Here is a 23,438-nt window from a genome sequence, read left to right as displayed (position 1 = left end):
ATATGTTACATCGAAATCAGTTTCTTGAATGCAGTTTTTACACAATATCATACAAACATGGACTCCAAATCTTGTCCTTATTTTAGTATGCAACAGCGGAAGCTCTTAGTATTTACCTGAGAATAAACATGCTTTAAACGTCAACAAAAATGTTGGTGAGTTATAGGTTTAACCTATATATATCAAATCGTAACAATAGACCACAAGATTTCAAATTTCAATACACATCCCATACACAGAGTTAAAAATCATTCATATGGTGAACACCTGGTAACCGACATTAACAAGATGCATATATAAGAATATCCCCATCATTCCGGGACACCCTTCGGATATGATATAAATTTCGAAGTACTAAAGCATCCGGTACTTTGGATGGGGTTTGTTAGGCCCAATAGATCTATCTTTAGGATTCGCGTCAATTAGGGTGTCTGTTCCCTAATTCTTAGATTACCAGACTTAATAAAAAGGGGCATATTCGATTTCGATAATTCAACCATAGAATGTAGTTTCACGTACTTGTGTCTATTTTGTAAATCATTTATAAAACCTGCATGTATTCTCATCCCAAAAATATTAGATTTTAAAAGTGGGACTATAACTCACTTTCACAGATGTTTACTTCGTCGAGAAGTAAGACTTGGCCACTGGTTGATTCACGAACCTATAACAATATATACATATATATCAAAGTATGTTCAAAATATATTTACAACACTTTTAATATATTTTGATGTTTTAAGTTTATTAAGTCAGCTGTCCTCGTTAGTAACCTACAACTAGTTGTCCACAGTTAGATGTACAGAAATAAATCGATAAATATTATCTTGAATCAATCCACGACCCAGTGTATACGTATCTCAGTATTGATCACAACTCAAACTATATATATTTTGGAATCAACCTCAACCCTGTATAGCTAACTCCAACATTCACATATAGAGTGTCTATGGTTGTTCCGAAATATATATAGATGTGTCGACATGATAGGTCGAAACCTTGTATACGTGTCTATGGTATCTCAGGATTACATAATATACAATACAAGTTGATTAAGTTATGGTTGGAATAGATTTGTTACCAATTTTCACGTAGCTAAAATGAGAAAAATTATCCAATCTTGTTTTACCCATAACTTCTTCATTTTAAATCTGTTTTGAGTGAATCAAATTGCTATGGTTTCATATTGAACTCTATTTTATGAATCTAAACAGAAAAAGTATAGGTTTATAGTCGTAAAAATAAGTTACAAGTCGTTTTTGTAAAGGTAGTCATTTCAGTCGAAAGAACGACGTCTAGATGACCATTTTAGAAAACATACTTCCACTTTGAGTTTAACCATAATTTTTGGATATAGTTTCATGTTCATAATAAAAATCATTTTCTCAGAATAATAACTTTTAAATCAAAGTTTATCATAGTTTTTAATTAACTAACCCAAAACAGCCCGCAGTGTTACTACGACGGCGTAAATCCGGTTTTACGGTGTTTTTCGTGTTTCCAGGTTTTAAATCATTAAGTTAGCATATCATATAGATATAGAACATGTGTTTAGTTGATTTTAAAAGTCAAGTTAGAAGGATTAACTTTTGTTTGCGAACAAGTTTAGAATTAACTAAACTATGTTCTAGTGATTACAAGTTTAAACCTTCGAATAAGATAGCTTTATATGTATGAATCGAATGATGTTATGAACATTATTACTACCTTAAGTTCCTTGGATAAACCTACTGGAAAATAGAAAAATAGATCTAGCTTCAACGGATCCTTGGATGGCTCGAAGTTCTTGAAGCAGAATCATGACACGAAAACAAGTTCAAGTAAGATCATCACTTGAAATAAGATTGTCATAGTTATAGAAATTGAACCAAAGTTTGAATATGATTATTACCTTGTATTAGAATGATAACTTACTGTAAGAAACAAAGATTTCTTGAGGTTGGATGATCACCTTACAAGATTGGAAGTGAGCTAGCAAACTTGAAAGTATTCTTGATTTTATGTAACTAGAACTTGTAGAATTTATGAAGAACACTTAGAACTTGAAGATAGAACTTGAGAGAGATCAATTAGATGAAGAAAATTGAAGAATGAAAGTGTTTGTAGGTGTTTTTGGTCGTTGGTGTATGGATTAGATATAAAGGATATGAAATTTTGTTTTCATGTAAATAAGTCATGAATGATTACTCATATTTTTGTAATTTTATGAGATATTTCATGCTAGTTGCCAAATGATGGTTCCCACATGTGTTAGGTGACTCACATGGGCTGCTAAGAGCTGATCATTGGAGTGTATATACCAATAGTACATACATCTAAAAGCTGTGTATTGTACGAGTACGAATACAGGTGCATACGAGTAGAATTGTTGATGAAACTGAACGAGGATGTAATTGTAAGCATTTTTGTTAAGTAGAAGTATTTTGATAAGTGTATTGAAGTCTTTCAAAAGTGTATAAATACATATTAAAACACTACATGTATATACATTTTAACTGAGTCGTTAAGTCATCGTTAGTCGTTACATGTAAGTGTTGTTTTGAAAACCTTAGGTTGACGATCTTGTTAAATGTTGTTAACCCAATGTTTATAATATCAAATGAGATTTTAAATTATTATATTATCATGATATTATCATGTATGAATATCTCTTAATATGATATATATACATTAAATGTCTTTACAACGATAATCGTTACATATATGTCTCGTTTAAAAATCATTAAGTTAGTAGTCTTGTTTTTACATATGTAGTTCATTGTTAATATACTTAATGATATGTTTACTTATCATAGTATCATGTTAACTATATATATATCCATATATATGTCATCATATAGTTTTTACAAGTTTTAACGTTCGTGAATCACCGGTCAACTTGGGTGGTCAATTGTCTATATGAAACATATTTCCATTAATCAAGTCTTAACAAGTTTGATTGCTTAACATGTTGGAAACATTTAATCATGTAAATATCAATCTCAATTAATATATATAAACATGAAAAAGTTCGGGTCACTACAGCAGGTCCATAAACCCGGCTATACTACCCGCCGGCAGCTTATTAAACCATTTACGAGCAATACCCTGCAGTGTCATTGGAAATATCTGACACGCAACCATATCCACCTAACCTTGAGTGCGCATTGCGCCTTCAAAATGCTGTAAGAAGTCATCTGGATCAGTTAAGCCATTGTAAGTACCCAACGTATGAGGTATCTTTGGCGCAGTTGGAAACGGATATGCAGTTATATGCGGAGGAAACTTATCGAAAGTAGTTGGTAGCTCAAAAGGTGGTTTAACAGGGTCACCTTTGAGCCCTGCGAAGAAACGCCTCATCATATCCTGAATAAAATCAGGTTAGGTGGACCATGTCAGGAGGTGCCGCCTGCATAAATTGGCTTGCGAGGTTTGCCTGCCCCTGAATATTTTTCCAAGGCTGCCCTGGCATCTGCGGATACAACCAAGGCTGATTTAGAAAAGAAGGCAGGCTTGCCGACGCAGAGTATACGGGTATCTGAAAAGGTGCTGAAACCTGTGGCGCAGATGCCTGCGAGACCTGAGGATATGCCGCTATAAGCCCAACCGTATGCGCAGTGCTTTGATGTTCTGCGGTTATCAGCGTCCAATGAGAATTGGCATCTGGAATGACACCGAACCCCCAACTATTAAGTAATGCCTGCGCATCCGCAGGAGTCAAAAACTGTGAAATTGGACGCGGTGGTTGCCAAGGTTGCAACGGTGTAAACGATGAATTCTGCTGAACACTCTGCGTCTGCAGAGGGATTGAAACCGTGGTACTATAAATAGGTACCTGGCTGCAGCATACTACGTGCAGGCCTACTGTTTCACCGCTAGTGCCTACCAAGATGACCCTTGGATCCACTGCGGAAAAATCCAACCGCGTGGTGGTAACTGGCGAGTTTGCCCTTGGCGGTGTAATCCATTCTGGATATATCGGCTTATACCTCTGAAAAGGCTCGCCGGATACAGGTGGAAGATATGGCGCGTATCCCGCCCCCGTAGTCATAGCCTGCGTATGCTGACTGCCAGATGGTGTGTTCTGATTATCCGTTTTTAAGTACGTTCCGACGAGTCCCCGGAAGTCATGATACTGTTAAAAGAAAAAATTCAAAAAATTTCGTGAACAATAAGCCTTATAATTCAAAACCTTTTAAAAGAGAAAGCAATTAAATAGTCTTGAACTAATTCGGCTCTCAATGAAAGCACCACTTGATCATGCATATTTTAACCATAGAAGTAATATGCCCGTTCAACGCGTAAAGTGAGGTTTAAGGATCTTAGAACAAGGCTCTCCGGTCCGGCTACCGTGAATAACCCTGGCCGACATGATGATGTCGGCGGGGTGGCCAAGTGATTAAGTCCACCTTTAATGACGATCGTCGATTAGAAGGCCCCAAATAAGGTCGTAGGTACTAGTTAACCAAGAAACTAACTTGTTAACCTTTGAAAGATGCTCGGCAATGTTGGTTACGTAAGATGTGTATTAGATGATGATTATGTAACGTGATGATGTTTAGAATGATAGTTAGGGTTTGTATATATAGGCAAACCCTAATTCTAGAACCATCCGAGATAATGGCAATCCTTTCCATAACAAACTCCCCCGAATCACGGATGTAATTATGGAAAAGATATTTACTTGATAGCCAAGTAATCGCTGTTCCGAGAACAAAGGCATTAGATACGAATCCGCATACCGCATAACGCACATGAGCACACGCATACGCACCCTAGAGGGTGCCCGCATAGATATGGGGTGCGCATGCGGATTGCGGTATCATTATCTAGTTATAACTTTATACACTTATGTTGGATCTAAGTTTTTATAGCTTATGGTCTTCCAATTTTATCTAAAACAAAAGCGTATAAGCTTATATATACATTCTACAAGATTAAAATCTAAGTTTCATAACTTATGGTTTTATTAAAGTGAAGATCCAAGTTCTATAACTTAGGATTTAACTTAAGAACACTAGATCTAGACTTTCTAGTCTAGGATCTTCAAGAACTAACTAACATCTAATTTCTACAACTTAAGATCTTGTTTATTTAGTTTACATTCAAGTTTATAGCTTAATATTACTATTAGAACTCATGTATGTGTCGGATCTAAGATCTTGATGTAACTTTGGTTCATCAACCTTCTTACAACCCTTAAATGAGTTGTGCTATTTATCTTAGACATACACTAGTGTCATGATGGTCAAAACTTGCTTAATGTGATGCAAACACATCAACGAGTTGTACACTTGAAGCTACAAGCATCAAGGATGAGAACCGTGATGAACATCAAGCACCAAGAACCCACCAGAGCAATTTGCTTACTGTTTTTGAGGTCTGATCAGTCACTTGGGCTACTGGAAAAGTTGATTTACAGATTTTTCAAGTCAAGTAGATGACTTTTCATTTAGGACTCATCTTAATCCGATTTACGGTTTAGGATTTATAGCCTTCCGAAAGTCACTACACCTTTGTAACGTTGCACTGAAATTTCTGACCTACTCGCACTTAAACCGTCGCCACGGTCAAACGAAGACGAGTTTGGTTCTGAAAATTGGTCAGTGGTTGGAGGACTCACATATGGAGCCATGGCCACTGACTACGTGTCTTTTCGATTTGTATAGGGGTCGTAGCAGCTGAACGAAGTTAGCCTTTGTTTCGATCTCTATTCTTGATTGAAAACTTACTTTACTTTTTACTTATGTTGTTGAATGATGATGATACTTAAGACCTAATTTACATACTTTTAAACCTTTAGGAACGATTTACTGACTTAGTAACTTTTGACTTAGGTTGAGGACCTTTCGGACCAACTACTTGCTTACTTATCTCGTATCGACTGTACTACTTTTCACTGTGAGTTATAACATCCCTTTTTTACTTTAACTATTTTGGGAACTGAGAATACTTGCACTTTTTACGTTTTACATACTAGGCACGAGTAATTAAACTTTATATATGTGTGGGTTATACAACGGCATAAACTTTCCCCTTAGCTCGGTAACGTTTAGTCATTGGTTTTTGAACCGATGAACGCGAATCTTAGATACGGATCCATAGGGTTTGACATCCCCACTCGAGCTAGTCGCGCTAGCATTTAACGGGTGTTTAATACTTCGTAAACTTACGCACTCGCCAAGTGTACTTTTAGGGGGTGATATTACGTTAAGTTAGTTACCAAGTGCCCACGGTTGAGCATATACTTTTCATACTGTTTTGAAATACTGAAATCTCGTGGCTTACCTTACATTACTGTTACATTTAAACTATAGCTCACCAACATTCGTGTTGACGTTTTTAAGCATGTTTTCTCAGGTGCTTAGAGGTTTGATGCTTCCGCTGTAGTAGTCTTGCTATGTAGACTCCCGCTGCTTTTGTTAGAGATGTCTCTGCATGAAACGTTTACTTTGCATTCACAAATTATGTTACTCTTGAAACAATGAATTTGTAATGACCTTCGGGTCTCGTACTTATGTTAATTGCTTCTATTCATAGAAGCATACTTTCGTTTGTAAAACTTTTGATGTTGGTTAAGACGTCACCCCTTTCTTATGAATGCAAACTTATTTTAAAACAGCATATAGTGTTTGACATTGTAATGATCCTGTTGTTGATGATCCGTACACGTTAATTTTGTACGGGGCATCACAAGATCAAACTAAGTAACGCGAAAAATAAATTCAAGAACGTAAATAACACTAGGAATAATCCACGACCAACCAGAGAGAATTTTTTTTAAATTCCGTGCTTGGTTATATTTATAGTGGTAAACGAATTAGAAATCGGTAACTATTAAGGAATCATAAGCAGAAACAAGTTCCCGCGCCTGACCACGTTTCGCAGCCGCAATACCCTTCTTCGCGATCGCAAAATCTTCAATTCCTGAAATCTAGATTCGCTGTTTGACACCTCGCGACCCTAACTTCAATCTCGCGGTCGCGAGATCTTTGCTTCAGTTCTAAGTCGCCTTCACACTCCAACATAATCTAGACAACGACCTTGATTAATCGATTCTCAAGTTGAACTTGAATAATTCATGATACCACTACTTTTTTTTTCTGAGCGGTAAATGATATTAAACTAAAACACTCTTTAGACAAAAGTTACATGCGACCTCTACAATTTAGTCAATTAAAAAGTGAATAGAGTCGGATAAATGGATTTTCTTTACTAATTAGTAAAGAGTTGGACATTAATTTGGTATAGCCAGAGAACCCACAACATCGTCGCAACTATCACATACCACATGCGTTTTTGAGGATGTACAAGATAGACTATCAAACACGTCAGAAATTTTGAAATGACCCATAAATATCAAAAGAAAAAGAACCCTTTATATATACTTGATTTACTATCGATGTAAGACAAAAAAAAAAAAAAAAAAAAAAAAAAAAAAAAAAAATTCATTCTTCTTCTAACACATTTTACCCAAAGTTAGAAATCATTTTGACTGAGAGGTTTCGGAAACAGTGATAACTTGTTTTGTTATAGATGATGATAACTTTTTTAACAGTATTATCTTTTTATAAATTAAATTTGAAAAAAAAGTTACTTTAGCCCATTTTTATATCTGGAACGTAGACTTATAAATTAATGAGGCGTTATAAGACGGACAGTGTGACATGCGCATGTTAACGCCCAATATCCGGTCATGATAGCATTATTATAGACCCTAAATGTTACGGAGTAATACCTAATAGAAAGTAATAACTTCTTGTTTGTTATCATGGAGAACTTTATGTAAAGATGGATGAAGTTACAATAAAAGGTGAACGAGGTTTTGGATTTATCATTTTCATAAACAAAAACTTAGTGTATAACTGGGTCGTCATATATATTTGTCATGTCACAATGACAACAAATTTCTTTCAAAGGTTTAAGTTTTGTTTACCTCGTTATAACAAACTACTTTAAATGATTATGTGAACTAAAATTATTGTTAATTTTTAATAGTTGGTATGGTATAAAAGGTTTAAGTTTAGGATTGCAGTTGTACCTGAGTGATAGTGGCCTGCCTCTAACACACTTGAGGTCAGGAGTTCGACTCCACTCCAGGGCAACAATTAATGCAATTCTATCCCTGCCATGTAAGGATCGACCCATGGCACCTTTCCCACATTGTGTTGGGGGGTAAAGGGGAGGGGGGTTTTACTTGACCGTGCCCTTGGATCGGTTCAAGGTTTCCTCCCGGGCAGCGATAGGGGGCGGGTTAATATCACTGCATCGGCATAGTCGAAACGGGAGATGATCGCAACGGGTGGTTAAGTCCTCCTCGGGTGATCCCAAATTCGCTGTTCTAAAAAAAAAAAGTTTAAGTTTAGTACATGGATAATGGGCTATCCAGAGAGATTATTTTTACTCAAATATACCGAGTTTAATCGGATTATTGAACGTCTCTGACCACTTAAAATATGTTAATAGTGATATTTGAACCCGTGATCTCTAAAATCGAGACCTTAACCTCCTATACCCCTGGGCGATGTGGAATGGTTTAATAGATACCTGTCTATATCCAACAATTATATAAGCCAAATGTCACCACATGTGTACACACTCAACTCCTATTTCATCAACCAAAACACATACAATTCCTTCTCTTTGTCTTTCACAAAAAGCACACAACTTTGTCTCCTAATCAACACCCCAAAACAATAACATATATTTAAGGTTTATGTCTAATCTCACCAGAGACGAAGGTAGTTTCTCTTCAGGAAACACCGGCGAATTAGAAAACCAACAACTTTTGGATCGTAAAACTAACTTCCATGACGGAAATACTTCTGTCCCTCCTCCTAAGAAGAAACGAAATCTTCCAGGAACACCAGGTTCGATCTTCATTCTTCCTGTTTTAGTACCTAATCATTTTTGGAGTGCAATAAAAGTACCACATACCAGATTTCCAAAAAAAAAAAAAAAAAGGTACCATATAGCAAAGGGCTTCTGGCATAGCTGTATCAATGAACTCATTAACCTTGAAGTTGTGAGTTCGAGTCCCATCGTGGACAAAAAGAGTGTGTGTGTGTGTGTGTGTTTGCTGTTCATGAAAATAAATAAAAAAAGGTACGACATGTCCCCTTGTTCTTATAAAGTTTTCTAAATATATGCAGATCCTACGGCAGAAGTTATTGCGTTATCACCAACGACATTAATGGCGACCAACAGATTTGTGTGTGAGATATGTAACAAAGGCTTTCAAAGAGATCAAAATTTGCAGTTGCATCGACGAGGTCATAATCTTCCATGGAAGTTGAAGCAAAGAACGAGTACTGATACTAGGAAACGAGTGTATGTATGCCCTGAGCCATCTTGTGTTCATCACAACCCGGCTCGAGCCCTTGGTGATCTGACTGGGATCAAGAAGCATTATAGTAGGAAACACGGTGAGAAGAAATGGAAATGTGATAGGTGTTCTAAGAAATACGCAGTTCAATCTGATTGGAAAGCTCATCAAAAAACTTGTGGCACTCGCGAATATAAGTGTGATTGCGGCACCATTTTTTCAAGGTTAGATTTAAGCTCAAAAGTGGCGTACAAATTCATTGATTCATAACTAAAATTCTATTGAGAAAATTTCATTTGCGGATTCTAATTGATCACCAATCGAGTAATACTAAATATGTCTAACCAAAATGTCACTGGTTTAGCGGTATCATGTGAAGTTAAGGGTTCAAGTCCTGAAATGATACAATTGTATGCGTCTGGAATAATTCGTGATAGTGGATGTGTGAGTAGTCTTTGAGAGAAAAATACTAAATATGCATAAAATATAGGCCTAATGATATTCTTAATCCATACACTTAATGACAAATGAATCTCATTTATTCTATATTTTTCCATTAATCGTTGTATCGTATATACCAATCAAATTTTTAAACACACTTTTTTCAACAGCAAACACACACCATTTTTGTCCGCAACTGGACTCGAACTCACAAATTCAAGGTTCGTGAGTTTTCTTGATACCGCTAGGCCAAAAGCCTTTTGGTTTTTGAACACACTTTTAGGCATACATTTTAAGGCACATGGAGCACTTTTCTTATCACATTTTGACATGTAATCCAATCCAATATTTTGTATTTGCAGAAGAGATAGTTTCATCACTCATAGAGCGTTTTGCGATGCATTAGCCGAAGAAAACAACAAAGCGAACCAAGGAATGTTACAATCACAACAAATGCCCGATCATTACGCTCCATCCATGCAAATGAACACCGCGAATAACATGTCAATGGGGCTCCCCGAATTCAACAATTACACCATGAAAAACGCACTCAAATTGCACCCTCATCATGAACTTCAAATGCCTTACGAGTCTATCAACATGTCAGGCGGTTTGTTCTCAAGTAGTTCAGGTACCTTACTTACAAACCCGAGAGGTGTATCGTCTTCAACATCTGGTCTCGAGCTCAGCTCATCAAACGGTCAATCGGGCTTCGGTGGCATGTTTTCTGGGGCCATGGCCCAAATGTCTGCGACGGCTTTGCTTCAAAAGGCAGCCCAAATAGGTGCAACAGCAAGTAATGTTATAAACTCACCAATGATTCAAAAGAGTTATGTAACTAGCATGGCTGGCCCAGACCAGCCCAATTCAGATGGTCCAAATCCAAATCCAAACCCAAACCCATCATACTTTGATGTCCATGGCTCACTTCACAAAATACACTCACAATCCGAAACATACAATGCGTTGCAAAAGCCCAACCGACAAGATACATTTGGGCCTGGGCCTGGGCCCGAACCTAATATGGTTGGTGATCCAGTTATGGATGATATAGGAATCTATAGTGATATGTTCAAGGGTAATAATAAATCGAATCCGATTCAGGGCAGAGCAGATTCAGGGTTGGGAAGACACGTGCCAGGTGGCGGTAGTGATACATTGACGGTCGATTTTCTGGGAATCGGAGGATCAACATCGTTACATATGCAAGAACAACATAGAGTTGGCGGTTTTGAAGAAACAAATCATCAAGATTTGCAAGCAATGAATTCATTTCAACAACTTATGAATCACGATTCATCAAGCCATCATAAGCCGATTTGGGAGGAATATGAGAACTTCTCGAAATGAATGCAGTAGGATTATGTCATATACTGTAGTTCGCTGATCGTTTTAATTGATAATCATCTCGTATATCGCTTATTTATGGCATAATAAGGCCTAAATGAATCATACTTTCACCTTGATAATCATCCTGGAATATTTCTTGCAGATTCTACGTCGTCCATTAGCTTTTGTTTGGGTAAAGAATTGGTATAACTCTCACATAAACTAGGCTTTCAAACAATAGAAGTATATTGGACAAACATAACTTCATTAACTAACAAGAAAAAATACAAAGTAATCTTTTTTTTTTTAATGCAACACTTGCTAATAAGAATTTAACATGTTTATACATAGAAAAGTCAACTGTAGTCGAAATTCAAGACATTTATATGACATTCTATTTACAAATTCATTACTTTTTAGTCAGGTTGGAGCGCGTTTAACAGAATTCTTTGATCGTTGTGTACTGAAGCAGGCCGTCGGGCACGTAAATGAATCGCCATTCCTTTACAGATAAAAGCAAATAATAAGCGTGTCAACTTCACATTTTGAAGAAAATGAAATACTTGTAGGATGATGTATTTGGTGACTTCTTAAAAGGCGGGTGCAAAATTACCTTTTTAACATTTTACTGTGACGCTTAAAGTATTTACTTCAACAATTCTATTGTCGCAGAATGCAATCTAACTCAGCAACTCCACTACATAGAGAAATATTTAACTGCAGCTAAAACCAAAATGATGATAAATTGAACGTTCTAGTAATATGCAGAGACTAAAATCAGATATAGTACTAACATGCTACATTGATTAATAGTGACATCTAAACAATCAGTTACTAACTTCTAGCATGCACCTCAAATCCAAATTGTTTTAATCATAAAGTTCAGAAATTTATAATCATATTCACTTAGTCTGCAAGATTTTTACCTGAGATAAAGAATCGTCAGTTTGGCGTTGATAACTAACAGAAAGTTTAGTACACGGCCTGCAAAGAAAAGACGGGTACCTATGTTAGAGCCTGAACAAGTTCACTTACCTTTTTAGAAAGGCAAATGATCATCCAATTATTTTTAGACATTTATATTGAAGATGGACAGGTGGCAATTTCATCCAATTTATCGGAAAAAGGGTCAATGCGGGTTGTATTTACTTGATACATTGTCAAATGTAGAAAAAAGTAGCTACAAATTAAACTGTTCGAGTTGGGTTAAGCAGGACGAAAGTGCATAAAAGGGCAACTTACATTGTCCTGAATCGTCATAAAGATTTACCCGGTTTGCACATTACCAAACCCATCCATTTTGCCATCTCTAATATTTATAAATACAAAAAATCTACAGAAAAACAATTGTGCGAATTTATATTACCTGGAGCTTGTTGCCTCTATCTTCTGTTTTCTTTTCTTTTTTTGAGCATCCCCTCCACACTCTCGTTACACTGCATCTGAATTATTCGCGTTCATTATAATTTATAACACGTTACTCTTCATTAAGTTTTGCAAAGTAGCAATCTTGATAACAAAGTAACATGGCTGGATCATTTTTTTCCGCAATGAACTATAAAAGAGGGTGTCTTGTGGTGTGATTTCGAGATCTTTTGCTCGTAACTGGAGTCAATTACATATTATTACTTCCATTGCAACCCGAACCAGCTTCAAGAACTCCTCCACATTATGGAAATTGAAATCAAGAACCCTTTTAACTGCACATAAAACGTCTTCTTTCGAATTATTAGCCGCTGCAAAACACATCCGTGATTTCTTGGAGGCATCCATTGCAGTAATTACATCTTGTGCCTGCAAAAATGTTCAAGTAAGAAGCAATAACATAAATAAATAAAAAATTTAATATCTAACTTAACGGCTTTTGAGAGCGAACTTACAAAGTTAAGAGTACGCATAAAGTTAGGATTGTTTTTGTCAACAATAACATGATTTGCAGCAGCTGAATTTACACTAACACCCTTGGTTAATGCAGTAGCCTTGCCAGCCGTTGCAGGGTTGTTCATGTTATCGATATCCGAAACCGATGCAGAGGGGGAAGAAGAAGGGGACTCGCCTATCGAATTACCAAGACAAAAATTGGTTTAGATCCAACATATACGTCACTAAAAGTTCACTATACCAGAAAATCTGTATCAGATGATCAAATATTGACTATAAACATATATAGTAGATAGTAATATGTAAAAGCTTCCAAGAAGCTTAATTTAACATTTTATAGTAGATAATAATACAAAAACGTAAATTTACTTAAACATAAATATTTATTGAATAAATTATACACATGGGAACTGTGTGAAATTTGATTATTTTTTTTTTTAAAAAGATGACAGTGTATATGCAAAATAACGTGTGTACAGATGTGAGTGGCTTCTGAGATAGAGTTTTTTTTTACAAATATCAAAAGGGGCGTTTATATAAGTTTTTTAGGGGAGGGGAAAATGAATATTTTTTATCTTTAATTTTGTGGAAAAATAATAATAGTCATTAAAAAGGAATTTGGTATAATTGAGAGTTCTGATTGGTATAATTTGGATAAGAGTTATCGTTTTCTTTTACTATATGTAACATATCACTTGATAATTAGTTTCTCTGAAGTTACAGAACTGATTATCAAGCGAAAATCAGATAAAAACTTTCAAATTACACATGCACTAAAAATATGGATTTGAAAAAAATAAAAAACAAAAATAAGACGCACCCGTGGGACCTATCTGAAGAGACGTTTGCAACTCGTTGACAACTTTGCAGTTGGTGGCGTGTGTAGAAAATATAACTTTCATGTGTGCTACTTCCATGCATTTGTAAGCCAAAGCCGCAGTAGTCAGCTCCTTTGTTCTTTCATATTCATGAGCACAAAACCTAATTTACATAACAGATTATAAGTTTTTAGTTTTTTATTCGGTTAACTAAATGATGAACATGAATATATGTCTTGTTCTTTTTATTATAATAGTAAAAGCTATAGGGGATACATATTACTTACTCGCAAAGTTTTGCAGTGCTATTATATATAGACATTGATTGAACGATTCCACCACCATGGCTATTATTGGATGATTCAAACAACGATGCAACATCAAGAAACTTGAGTGCTGCTTGCATATAAAGCGCTCGACTTTCAGTACTTGATCCACCATTCTGCATATATTAGCCAAATATTTTATAATCATCATGGGAACAACAACCTGACCCAACCCATTTTCATTCATGTGAGCCAACCAAACCCATTTTCAGTCATGTGAACCAACCCACCCATTTAGCCAGTCTCGACGTGACAGGAACTAGTAGAGGTGGCAATCTTGACCCCTTACGCATACAAACAGCTGAATACGGGTTGTCTTATCTACAACGGGTCAAATCGGGTTATGTTATAAGATTTATGGATAAGATATTCATATGTCATTCGAAGTGTACTCAAAGATATTAAAACACCAAAATCACTTTATTAAATAAACTAAGATTATTATTGTAACTATGTAGTGTTTGCAACCATATCACACAATAACTACATAAAAAGTTCACAGATTTTATAATAACAAATCGGGTCGACCCAACTTGACCCGCTGGTTTTTAACCATTTTAAGAGTTGCCCATTTTTACCCATCACCCAAGCAGCTAAATTGCCACTATAGCAACAATATGAGAAATATAACAAGTATAACCTTTATGCGATCAGCCATGTGCTTAAGATTTGTCGCCTCTTTTAAAGCAATAGTTGTAGCCTGACTGGGTAATTCCTTAACAAGGACAACACCGACAGAATCCTTAACGTTGCCATTCGTCTTGTATTGTGACGGATCTTTCGAAATGATCGTCTGCGTTCCGTTATCGGTCTGACCTTTCTTATTCGGTTTCGATGACTTCAATAGCACACCTTTTTCATTTTGACCCCTTGGTGGCAACGAGTTTGACTTTTTTTCTTTTACAAAAGCATCCTTCTTTAAGGGTTTCTTCGAATCTTGACAAGAAACGGCAACATTTCCAACATTTTTATTTAGCGATAACTCCTTAGATTTGTGTCTACCTCCTTTTGACTTTTCATCACGGGGTCGTGCATCTGCATTCTTGGTCAAACGGTCAACGCTATTACTATCCCTTCTTGGTGACCGAAATTTGTTGGAATTTTGAATCCTCATAGGAGAAGATGATACAGATTCCACTGGTGACCCTTTCGTATCGTGATTATTAGTTTTAGTTTTATGAGAACCCGAAACCTTCGATGAGCTTGAAGTGGCAGCGACAACATTATCTCGTCTCGAACGATCCAAAAATTTCGCATGTTCCTGGTTTTTTTCCTCATTTATAGATTTAGTTAACCTTGCTTTCTTATCCTTCATATAGTTAGTTTCACTCGTTTCCTTTGAGTATCTCCCGGTTCTATCGATTTCATTCACATTTTTTCTTTTCTTTGAAACGTCTCGTGTATTAACTTTCTCCATCCGGGACGTTCGATCATTACCGTCCATTTTAAGTTTCTTGTTTTCTTTCGGAAAATCTTGGATACGCTCTCTTTTGTTACTGATCTTGGAACTATGGGTCTTGATATTATTACCTGAGGAAGTTTATATTTTATCTTTGAAGGTCAATTAGGAAAACGTTGCTAAAATAGGAGCGAGGGAGATCGTAAGTTGCTCAAAGTGTAATCATATCAGAGGCGTCAATTTCAACATATTTGCTTACAAATTGGTTGATCCAAATTACGTTTATTGTCAAATTCATAATCTTAATGCATATTTTACTAAAAAAGTACATTTTTGTAAACAGAGAAGTATGACTAGTGTCCAAGTCAACTGGATTTTAGGATAAACAGAAAAGTATGACCAGTTGACTTGACCTGACCACACCCATTTTGCCACCCCTAATTCTAGATATAAATATACACAAGTACGAATAAACGCAAATAAAAAAATTGAAATACCTCCATCTGCAAAGTTTTCGCGTAGTTTATTGTTCCCTTTTTGCTTTAGTCTGTCTTGCTTTAGTCTGTCCTTTTCTACAATCAAGTCGTGAGACCGACCCGAATCTTGAAACTCGGGTTCATTAACAAGAGGAGACGGATTCGCGCCATTCAAGCTTCCGGTTTTATACCAGGCACGATAATTTTTCTTTGAAGAGTTAGAAGACATCGACGGCCTCTCCTGCCTGACATCATTAGCTACATCTTTCAATCCATGCTTTTTCTTGACGCCAGAAGACGGAACTTGTGAACTCGTGCGTTGGTGGGTCCCATCCTGACATGAAGTGTGACCCGCGTCCAATTCTAAATGCAGTCCACCAGGATGAACGGGTTGAGGACCGAGAAATAGAGAATTTGTAGCTTTTGTAGTTTCTTCTTCACTAATGCTACACCGATTCATTCCGGGCCTAGTGAAATAACAAAACTTACATCCCTTTAAGACGAAAATTTTATTAAAACAGGTTATCAAATGGTCGATTTGGGTTATGTTTTACGACAAATGGCTCACCAGGTAATATTGAACAATCAAGTTATAGAAGGAATATATCAAGTAGGTCGAAAGATTCAAACTTTTCAAATGTCATAAGTGCAACTTTTATTCAATGATTAACTAATTTCTGAATTAATATTAAAATATAGTTATTATGTAATTAAAACTTACAGCCAGTCGAGCATGCTGCATAGCCACTTTTCAGGAAGACTACTTGGGGTTACGCCAGGTGGAAGAAGCCTCCATTTCTCGCATTTATCACAACCGACCCAAAATTCTTCCACTACCGGAACTACCGTATGCGCACCTACATCAGATTGCACCCCATTTAATCTCTCTTTCGACGAACTGTTGTTTTCCTGTACACTTTTTACACTAACATCCTCGGAACGTTTCTCCAAAGCCATTTCATCGTTATCTTCATGTTCTAAATCAAGTTCCCCGAAGAAATCTTTATAAGTCTCTTTAACCTTCTCATTTTTACGGATAAAAGAATCATTATTTAAAGCGTTCGATCTTTTCTTATTTTTAGATGAAGATGATGATATTGACTTATTTCCAAGACTTTTACGGTCAACGCCCGTTTCCTTCTTAGCAACAACCTCGGCGGCATTACATATATTGTCACCGTTCGTTGATTCCATAGAAGCAGAATTCTTCTCAGATGACTTTGACTTTGACTTTTCTATATATACACTTTGGTCAACTTTGACCAAATCGGACCCGTGAAAAGCGGTCAACGTACTTTCTTGACTCCCCTTGTGCAAGGGCCCACAACTACTGTCATCTAACTTCTTTTCAGTCAAATTCAACACATCATATGGAAGAGGCGATATGAGACTTCCGGCAACCGGAAATGATGTCATCATCTGTTGCAGTATCGAATTAAAAATCGCATCACTTTTTACGTATGTTTTTTTACAGTGTAAAACTTAAGCTCTGAAACCCAAACAAATGTTTTTTACATCAAGAAGTTATCTTTACAAAAATAAATTACTGAATCTCCAAAACGTTCCATATCAAACATATTTGTGTTTTTCGCCTTCCTCTCAAATTCAGAAAATTTAAGTAAACACGTAACACACTTTACGTCTTCTCGAAGTCATTTAACGAACATAAGGGAATGTTTCAGCTATAACTTTATGTTGTAAACTTTCTACCTACCTACCTACATTTTTGTCTGTTTATATTCTTCAATTTCAAGAACAGAAAGCGGGTAAACTTACTAACCTCGAGAATACTAGTAGGAGATTCATCGGGCCCATCTTCAGTTATATGAAAGATACCGTCACTATTTACAGGATTAGTGTCCAGTGAAGATGGAGAGACGTCGAGTCCGAGTCCACTATATATATCAGCATTTCGTTGAGTTGACAAATCATCAGAACTGACTCTGAGTCGAACTTTGAGTGACTTCGGGTCAGAATCATTACCAAAGCTGCTAACAGAGTTTGACTTTTCACCAGAAGTTGAGAAAACTTCTTGTATCGATTTTTTACTGTTTGACTTTGACTTTCTAGGTGCTGACACTCTTGATTGGGAAACAGGGTTCTGATGACCAACCTGCATAATCGTACAAATTATAAATGTTAAGGCAAAATAAAATCACAAGTAACTTAAGAACAAAACTCAAGTTGAGATGAGTCATATTTTATATGTGACAGATTATAAATGTCCTAATTACTAAATGAAAATAATTTATGCTAAAATAATAAGCTGAATCTTTAAATAAAATGGTAAAGAACATGGAACCACCTCTATATGAGCATTATTTGAAGATATGGATATTGGAGGAGTTTTTGGATAAGAGGAAACAGGCGAACGTTGATACGCGGGCAAAAACGAACCATATCCCCCAAATTTCGCCCCTGCAAATAACCGCAGATTCGCATTAACACTTTTAACTCCTTTTTATTTATTGGTGATCGATTAACTTACCCAAGTTTTCAGCTGAAACTCCACCTTCAAAATCCTTTTGACAATCTCCCAAAACATCTTGAATTTTCTCATCCTTCAAAAAAAAAAAAAAAAAATTTGTCATGACAATGGACAAATATTCACCTTGTATATAATTATTGCTGATCCAGAAAATACACTGTGTAGCTACTATAAGAAATGATAACTTTCATTTCTTAAGAAGTACGGACGTGAGTTTTGATTATTGTGACTTGAGTTGAGGGATTGTAATTAGAATCAGATAACCGAAAATCAGTTACTTAGATCTATTAAAATAAGTTTTTTGAAGCATCCTAACATGATTGACCATATCTAAGTACCTAACTATCTTGAACAAATGAACAGATGGCATACATCATAAGCTAACCCAAACAAACAGAACAATATAAGTTAGATATTGCAGTTGTAGCTAGCAAAATCCAATTTTTAGAATTGCTACTGCATAAATACACAAATCCACGATCAACCAACTTCACAAAAATAAATGTTATATATTAAAAACAAATATCTATAATATAATATTACTATATTGTATAACATAGATAGATTCTACTGACTAATGGATATAGATATAGATATTACAATCATAATAAACTTACAATAAATCAAAATCATTGTCATTAAAACAGTTACAAAAAGATGGCAAATGCTTACAATATAAGATAGAGATACATCAGGATCAATAGCTGAATCATAAGCTTCCCCTTCTTCAATTTCAGTCTCAAATTCCATCTTTTCACCTTCAAAACCACACATCAAACTCAACCCCTTCCTCTCATCTCTACTCCAAACAGAAATCATCCAAAAATAAAAATAAAAATAAGAAAGTCCCTTTTTCTTGCAAACAAAAAAAGAAAAGAAAAGAAATTTGATTCACCAAACAACAATAAAACCCAAAATTCTCACCGACCCAATTCAAATTAACGAAAACCCATCAAACCCTATAAAGGGTTTACCTTAAAACACCAAGAACGGAACTAAAAAAACCATATCTTGTAATATTACCCACAAAGATTAAAAAAAAAAAAAAACAATTTCTTAAGCTAAATTACCCGATCTTTTGACGAAATTATGGAACTTTGTAGAAAATAAAACTGGGTTTACTGCTAACTTTTTACGATCTTTATTTAGACGAAATCAATAAGCGTGGTAAACGACACAAGAATCTATCTGGTTTTGGGTTCATCAGCCGTGTTTTTCTCTCTCTATAGAACTCTATAAAATATAAAATTCTTTATTTCTATAAAGGGTATACTGATTTTTCCGCAGGTTAATTTCATGCTTGTACAGAAATTTAAAGTAAAATGACAATAATACCCCTCATGAATTTTACTCACTCCTTTATTATGTGTTGACAAATATTTTCTACACGCCATATTCGAATTACTAGCATATTCGAATTACTAGCATATTCGAATTAAGAAGTAATCATGTTGTGTTGTGTACATCATATTAAGTTAGTTAATAAAGATTGAGTTTTGATTATTGTGACTTGAGTTGAGGGATGAAAACAGTTAAGAAGTAATCATGTTGTGTTGTGTACATCATATTCGAATTACTAGCATGCCCTTCTAGGTAGTCTGAATGAAAAACCTTCTACCTTTAAATTTAAAATTTATGTCCGACTTAAAGGTTATTTTTTTGTCCGACTTGAAGGTTATGTTTGACACCCTCATCATAGAGTCATCTTTTTGTATTCGGGCATATAAAGGGCCGTCACATGGAGTGGCCTTATACTCGCTAGTATTGTTTAATTAATGTTAATTTGTGCATAAAGAGTTTTATACAAGTACTTTTACTCTTTTAGCTAATGTTGCATGATGAGTTATTCTCGAACACGTTGTTGTGATTCTTTACAACGGATTTTGGATTAGATGTGACGATATAAACTCAAACTCTTGTTTTTTTAACAGCAATTTTAACAGCGAATACTCTCATTTATCACTCACGCACACGTTCGGGCAGAAACCCGAACCACTAACCAGGAGACATCGAACGAGCAGGCCGGCAAAACCTTCCTATAGGGTCAATATATACCACCACTATTAGTGTTCAATTGGTTTAAAGAAATCAGGGACATCATAAGGATCGAACTCATAACTCCTATCCCATTACTCAAGGACATCGAATGAACCGTTAAGCTATGCCTGAAAGTTCATAAACTTAAACTCTTGTACTAATAATAATATTACACAAATCATATAGTGGATCCGTGACAATGGTAAACAATAATACAAGCGTACTTAAATTAAGCCAATATAATTTTCTCTCCCTCGAAGATTGCATAGATACTTGTGACATACGTGGGCGATACTTTTTGAAGGAACTCAAATTTAATACAATTAGTAATTAATAATTGCATTCACACCCTCCAAAATTGACTTTGAGTTTGACATACCAACCTTAGGCTAGTAACTTGTGTATTTAAATAACCTAAATAAAAATAAAATAAGAAATTTTCTAAAGACAGCCATTAAAAAAAATAGTGCATAAAAGACTTATAAAATTTATTAATTTGGGGTGGTTATTTGAAGGAAGTGAACGGTTATAAAAAAAACGTGTTTGAATCTCTTAAAGACATTCATAAAGGCTATCGTTAGAAAATTTTATAAAATAATCACCAAAAAAATTTGCAAATTGATTGGTACAGTTGTTTATTATATTTCATGTTGGCTTAAGGTTTACAAGTTGATGCCAACAAAATATAAATGTTAACTTAAATTTATTTTACGCCTTCATCAATAAACAATTTTAGGAGTAGTGTTATTAACCATGATCGAGAAGTAATCATTTTTACAAAACATGATTTTTTTTTTTTTTCTTCTGAAATATAACTAAGTTGTACTAGAAAATTAGTTAACTAACACAAGCGGAGTTGCACACTTACTAAATATAGAGAAATCTGTTTGAGAATAAAATAATGACTTTTTAGACTTTGGAGTTGGATACTTTTGGAGTTGGTTGTTCAACTATCCAAGACACGACTTCATTCCTAAGAATCTGGAAGCTGGCCAAGTTGTATTGGTTTTCTTGTCTTCCCTCTATTTTGAAGCCTTATCTTTGAAAATTGCATTTTACTTGAAAATTTATTTCAGTTAAATGTGTTTAAATAACCTTCAAAGTCTATGCTCCTTTCTGTTTATGTATTCTCTTATTCAACTTTTAATATTTCAAGTTAGAGAGGTAAACAAATATTTATAACATTATTATGATAAATTCGTTACTCCGTAATATTTATATTTGAAAACAATACGATGAAGAAAATATAAAATAATAGACATTTTTAAGAAATGGGGGGTGTGTGAGAGAGAGTGTGAGGAGAGAGAGAGCAAGGCATGCAAGTTACAAGGCGGGCAACGATTTCAAGCAAGAGAGATTCAATGGGAGATTTAACAACAACGACTTTCCAAGACTAATCAAGAATCAATGGACATCGTTCATGTTCTTCAATTATCCTGATTGTTGGAATATGGAGGATTTGTGGAGAGTTTTCAAACACCATGGAAATTTAAAGGACATCTACATGGTCAACAAGTGACTCAAGAATGGTAAAAGGTTTGCTTTCGTGAGGTTTGGGGACGTGACCAACACAAGCAGACTTCTTACCTCACTTGAAACCATCAGATTCGATGGAAACCCTATTAGGGTTTTTAGAGCGTATGATAGAATGGACTCCAGCAAAGTCCATCAGCAGGGAGGTGGAAATAACATGGGAAATCACTTTATCCGCTCTAATGCTTTCACGAATGGCAGAAGGTTCAATGAGGTCATTGGCTCTCCTAGTAATGACCTTAGATACAAAATCAACAATAACAAAGAAGATGCGAGGGTGAAATTGGACAATAACAGAAAAAAAAAAAGTGCACAGCGTTGTGTGGAAGAAGAGTTAGATGAGAGGGTGGTCAACATCAGGAAAGATAATTGTATCGATGGTTCTTTCTTGGAGAGAAGTATTGTTGTCCAGCTAAAGAACATTGACCTTCTAAATCAATTCGAATCATTATGTAAGGCAGCGGGCTTGGAAGATTTCATAATCAAATATTTGGGAGGTTTGGACCTCCTGATTCATTGTTGTTCGAAAAGAATGGTAGACAACATCATGGATACGGAGGGACATGCCATCAAAAAATGGTGCAATAAAGTGGATCGGTTACGGCTTAACTACCGGAATAGTATTGGAAGATATGTCTGGCTTGATATTAGGGGGGTGCCAGTCACTTGTTGGAACGAAGATGTGTTTAGGGAAATTGCAGGTAAATGGGGAACTGTTATCCAATTGGAAAATTGCTCCATCACAGACCAAAACCAAAACCTAGTTATTGGGCACGTGTTGATCCATAATACTGATCTGGCTTTTGTCTATGGTTCGACTAAGTTAATCATTGATAATCTAGTATATCTTCATGCTACCGTTTTTGAGAACAGGTTTCGATCAATACAACTGGAGCCAGAACTAGCTAATAATAAGTGGGTCGACGATGAAGATCGTGGCGTTAATATTAGATCAGAAGACAATAATCTTTCAGAAGATGAATTCGTAGAGGACACTTTTGATTCGTCTGATGATGAATCAATTTGTCCTGTTGGTATGCATCAAAACGGTGATATTGATAACTTTCAGTCCACTCCGGCAGTTTCTGACCGGAATCCATCTAACCGGAATTCTCCGGTCAATGTTGAAGGGGTTGAAGATGAGGAGTCAAGTGGTGACAGGTCCCTAGGAAAAAATTATGATGGTGGGTGTATCCAAGACAGCTCATGGGTGAAAAAGTGTAATATGGCTGGTTCCCCAAAAATTCATCTTGTTGGTAAGCCTGATCACGTTCCAACTTCCAATGAAAATCTTCCCTCTAGGGTTAAGGATACACTACCGTATAATTACTGCAGTAAGGAGATTAATTTTGATGTAGCCCAAGATCTGGATGTTGGGCCAGCCCAATGTCACGAGGATTGCTTCA

General features: G+C 35.7%; 2 protein-coding genes across 2 annotated transcripts; one reads left to right on the top strand and one right to left on the bottom strand.

Moving 5' to 3' along the window:
- The first annotated feature begins 8,695 nt into the window (after positions 1-8,695).
- On the top strand, positions 8,696-11,095 carry LOC139902636 (zinc finger protein GAI-ASSOCIATED FACTOR 1-like). Its single transcript, XM_071885242.1, has 3 exons — positions 8,696-8,849; positions 9,132-9,528; positions 10,108-11,095. The coding sequence occupies exons 1-3, from the start codon at positions 8,696-8,698 to the stop codon at positions 11,093-11,095; spliced, it is 1,539 nt and encodes a 512-aa protein (XP_071741343.1).
- Positions 11,096-12,550: 1,455 nt separating this feature from the next.
- LOC139899391 (cysteine-tryptophan domain-containing zinc finger protein 7-like) lies at positions 12,551-19,473 on the bottom strand. The gene is made up of 11 exons (XM_071882215.1): positions 19,135-19,473; positions 18,463-18,535; positions 18,280-18,392; positions 17,755-18,087; positions 16,696-17,393; positions 15,996-16,441; positions 14,740-15,629; positions 14,061-14,215; positions 13,776-13,936; positions 12,955-13,130; positions 12,551-12,868 (listed from the first exon to the last, which is right to left on the bottom strand). Exons 1-11 carry the CDS (start codon positions 19,279-19,281, stop codon positions 12,686-12,688), a joined length of 3,375 nt encoding a protein of 1,124 aa, XP_071738316.1. The 5' UTR covers positions 19,282-19,473; the 3' UTR covers positions 12,551-12,685.
- Between the last annotated feature and the right edge of the window lie 3,965 nt (positions 19,474-23,438).

This window comes from Rutidosis leptorrhynchoides, chromosome 3, assembly GCF_046630445.1.
Source record: "Rutidosis leptorrhynchoides isolate AG116_Rl617_1_P2 chromosome 3, CSIRO_AGI_Rlap_v1, whole genome shotgun sequence".
Classification (NCBI taxonomy): domain Eukaryota; kingdom Viridiplantae; phylum Streptophyta; class Magnoliopsida; order Asterales; family Asteraceae; genus Rutidosis; species Rutidosis leptorrhynchoides.
This window is presented reverse-complemented; position numbering and strand designations above follow the sequence as displayed.

Coding starts and splice junctions, on each gene's coding strand:
- LOC139902636 (XM_071885242.1), top strand. CDS start 8,696: ATGTCTAATCTCACCAGAGACGAAGGTAGTTTCTCTTCAGGAAACACC. Junction 8,850..9,131: donor AAATCTTCCAGGAACACCAG/GTTCGATCTTCA, acceptor AAATATATGCAG/ATCCTACGGCAGAAGTTATT. Junction 9,529..10,107: donor TGCGGCACCATTTTTTCAAG/GTTAGATTTAAG, acceptor TTGTATTTGCAG/AAGAGATAGTTTCATCACTC.
- LOC139899391 (XM_071882215.1), bottom strand. CDS start 19,281: ATGATTTCTGTTTGGAGTAGAGATGAGAGGAAGGGGTTGAGTTTGATG. Junction 18,088..18,279: donor CAAATAATGCTCATATAGAG/GTGGTTCCATGT, acceptor ACGATTATGCAG/GTTGGTCATCAGAACCCTGT. Junction 12,869..12,954: donor TTATGCGTACTCTTAACTTT/GTAAGTTCGCTC, acceptor ACATTTTTGCAG/GCACAAGATGTAATTACTGC.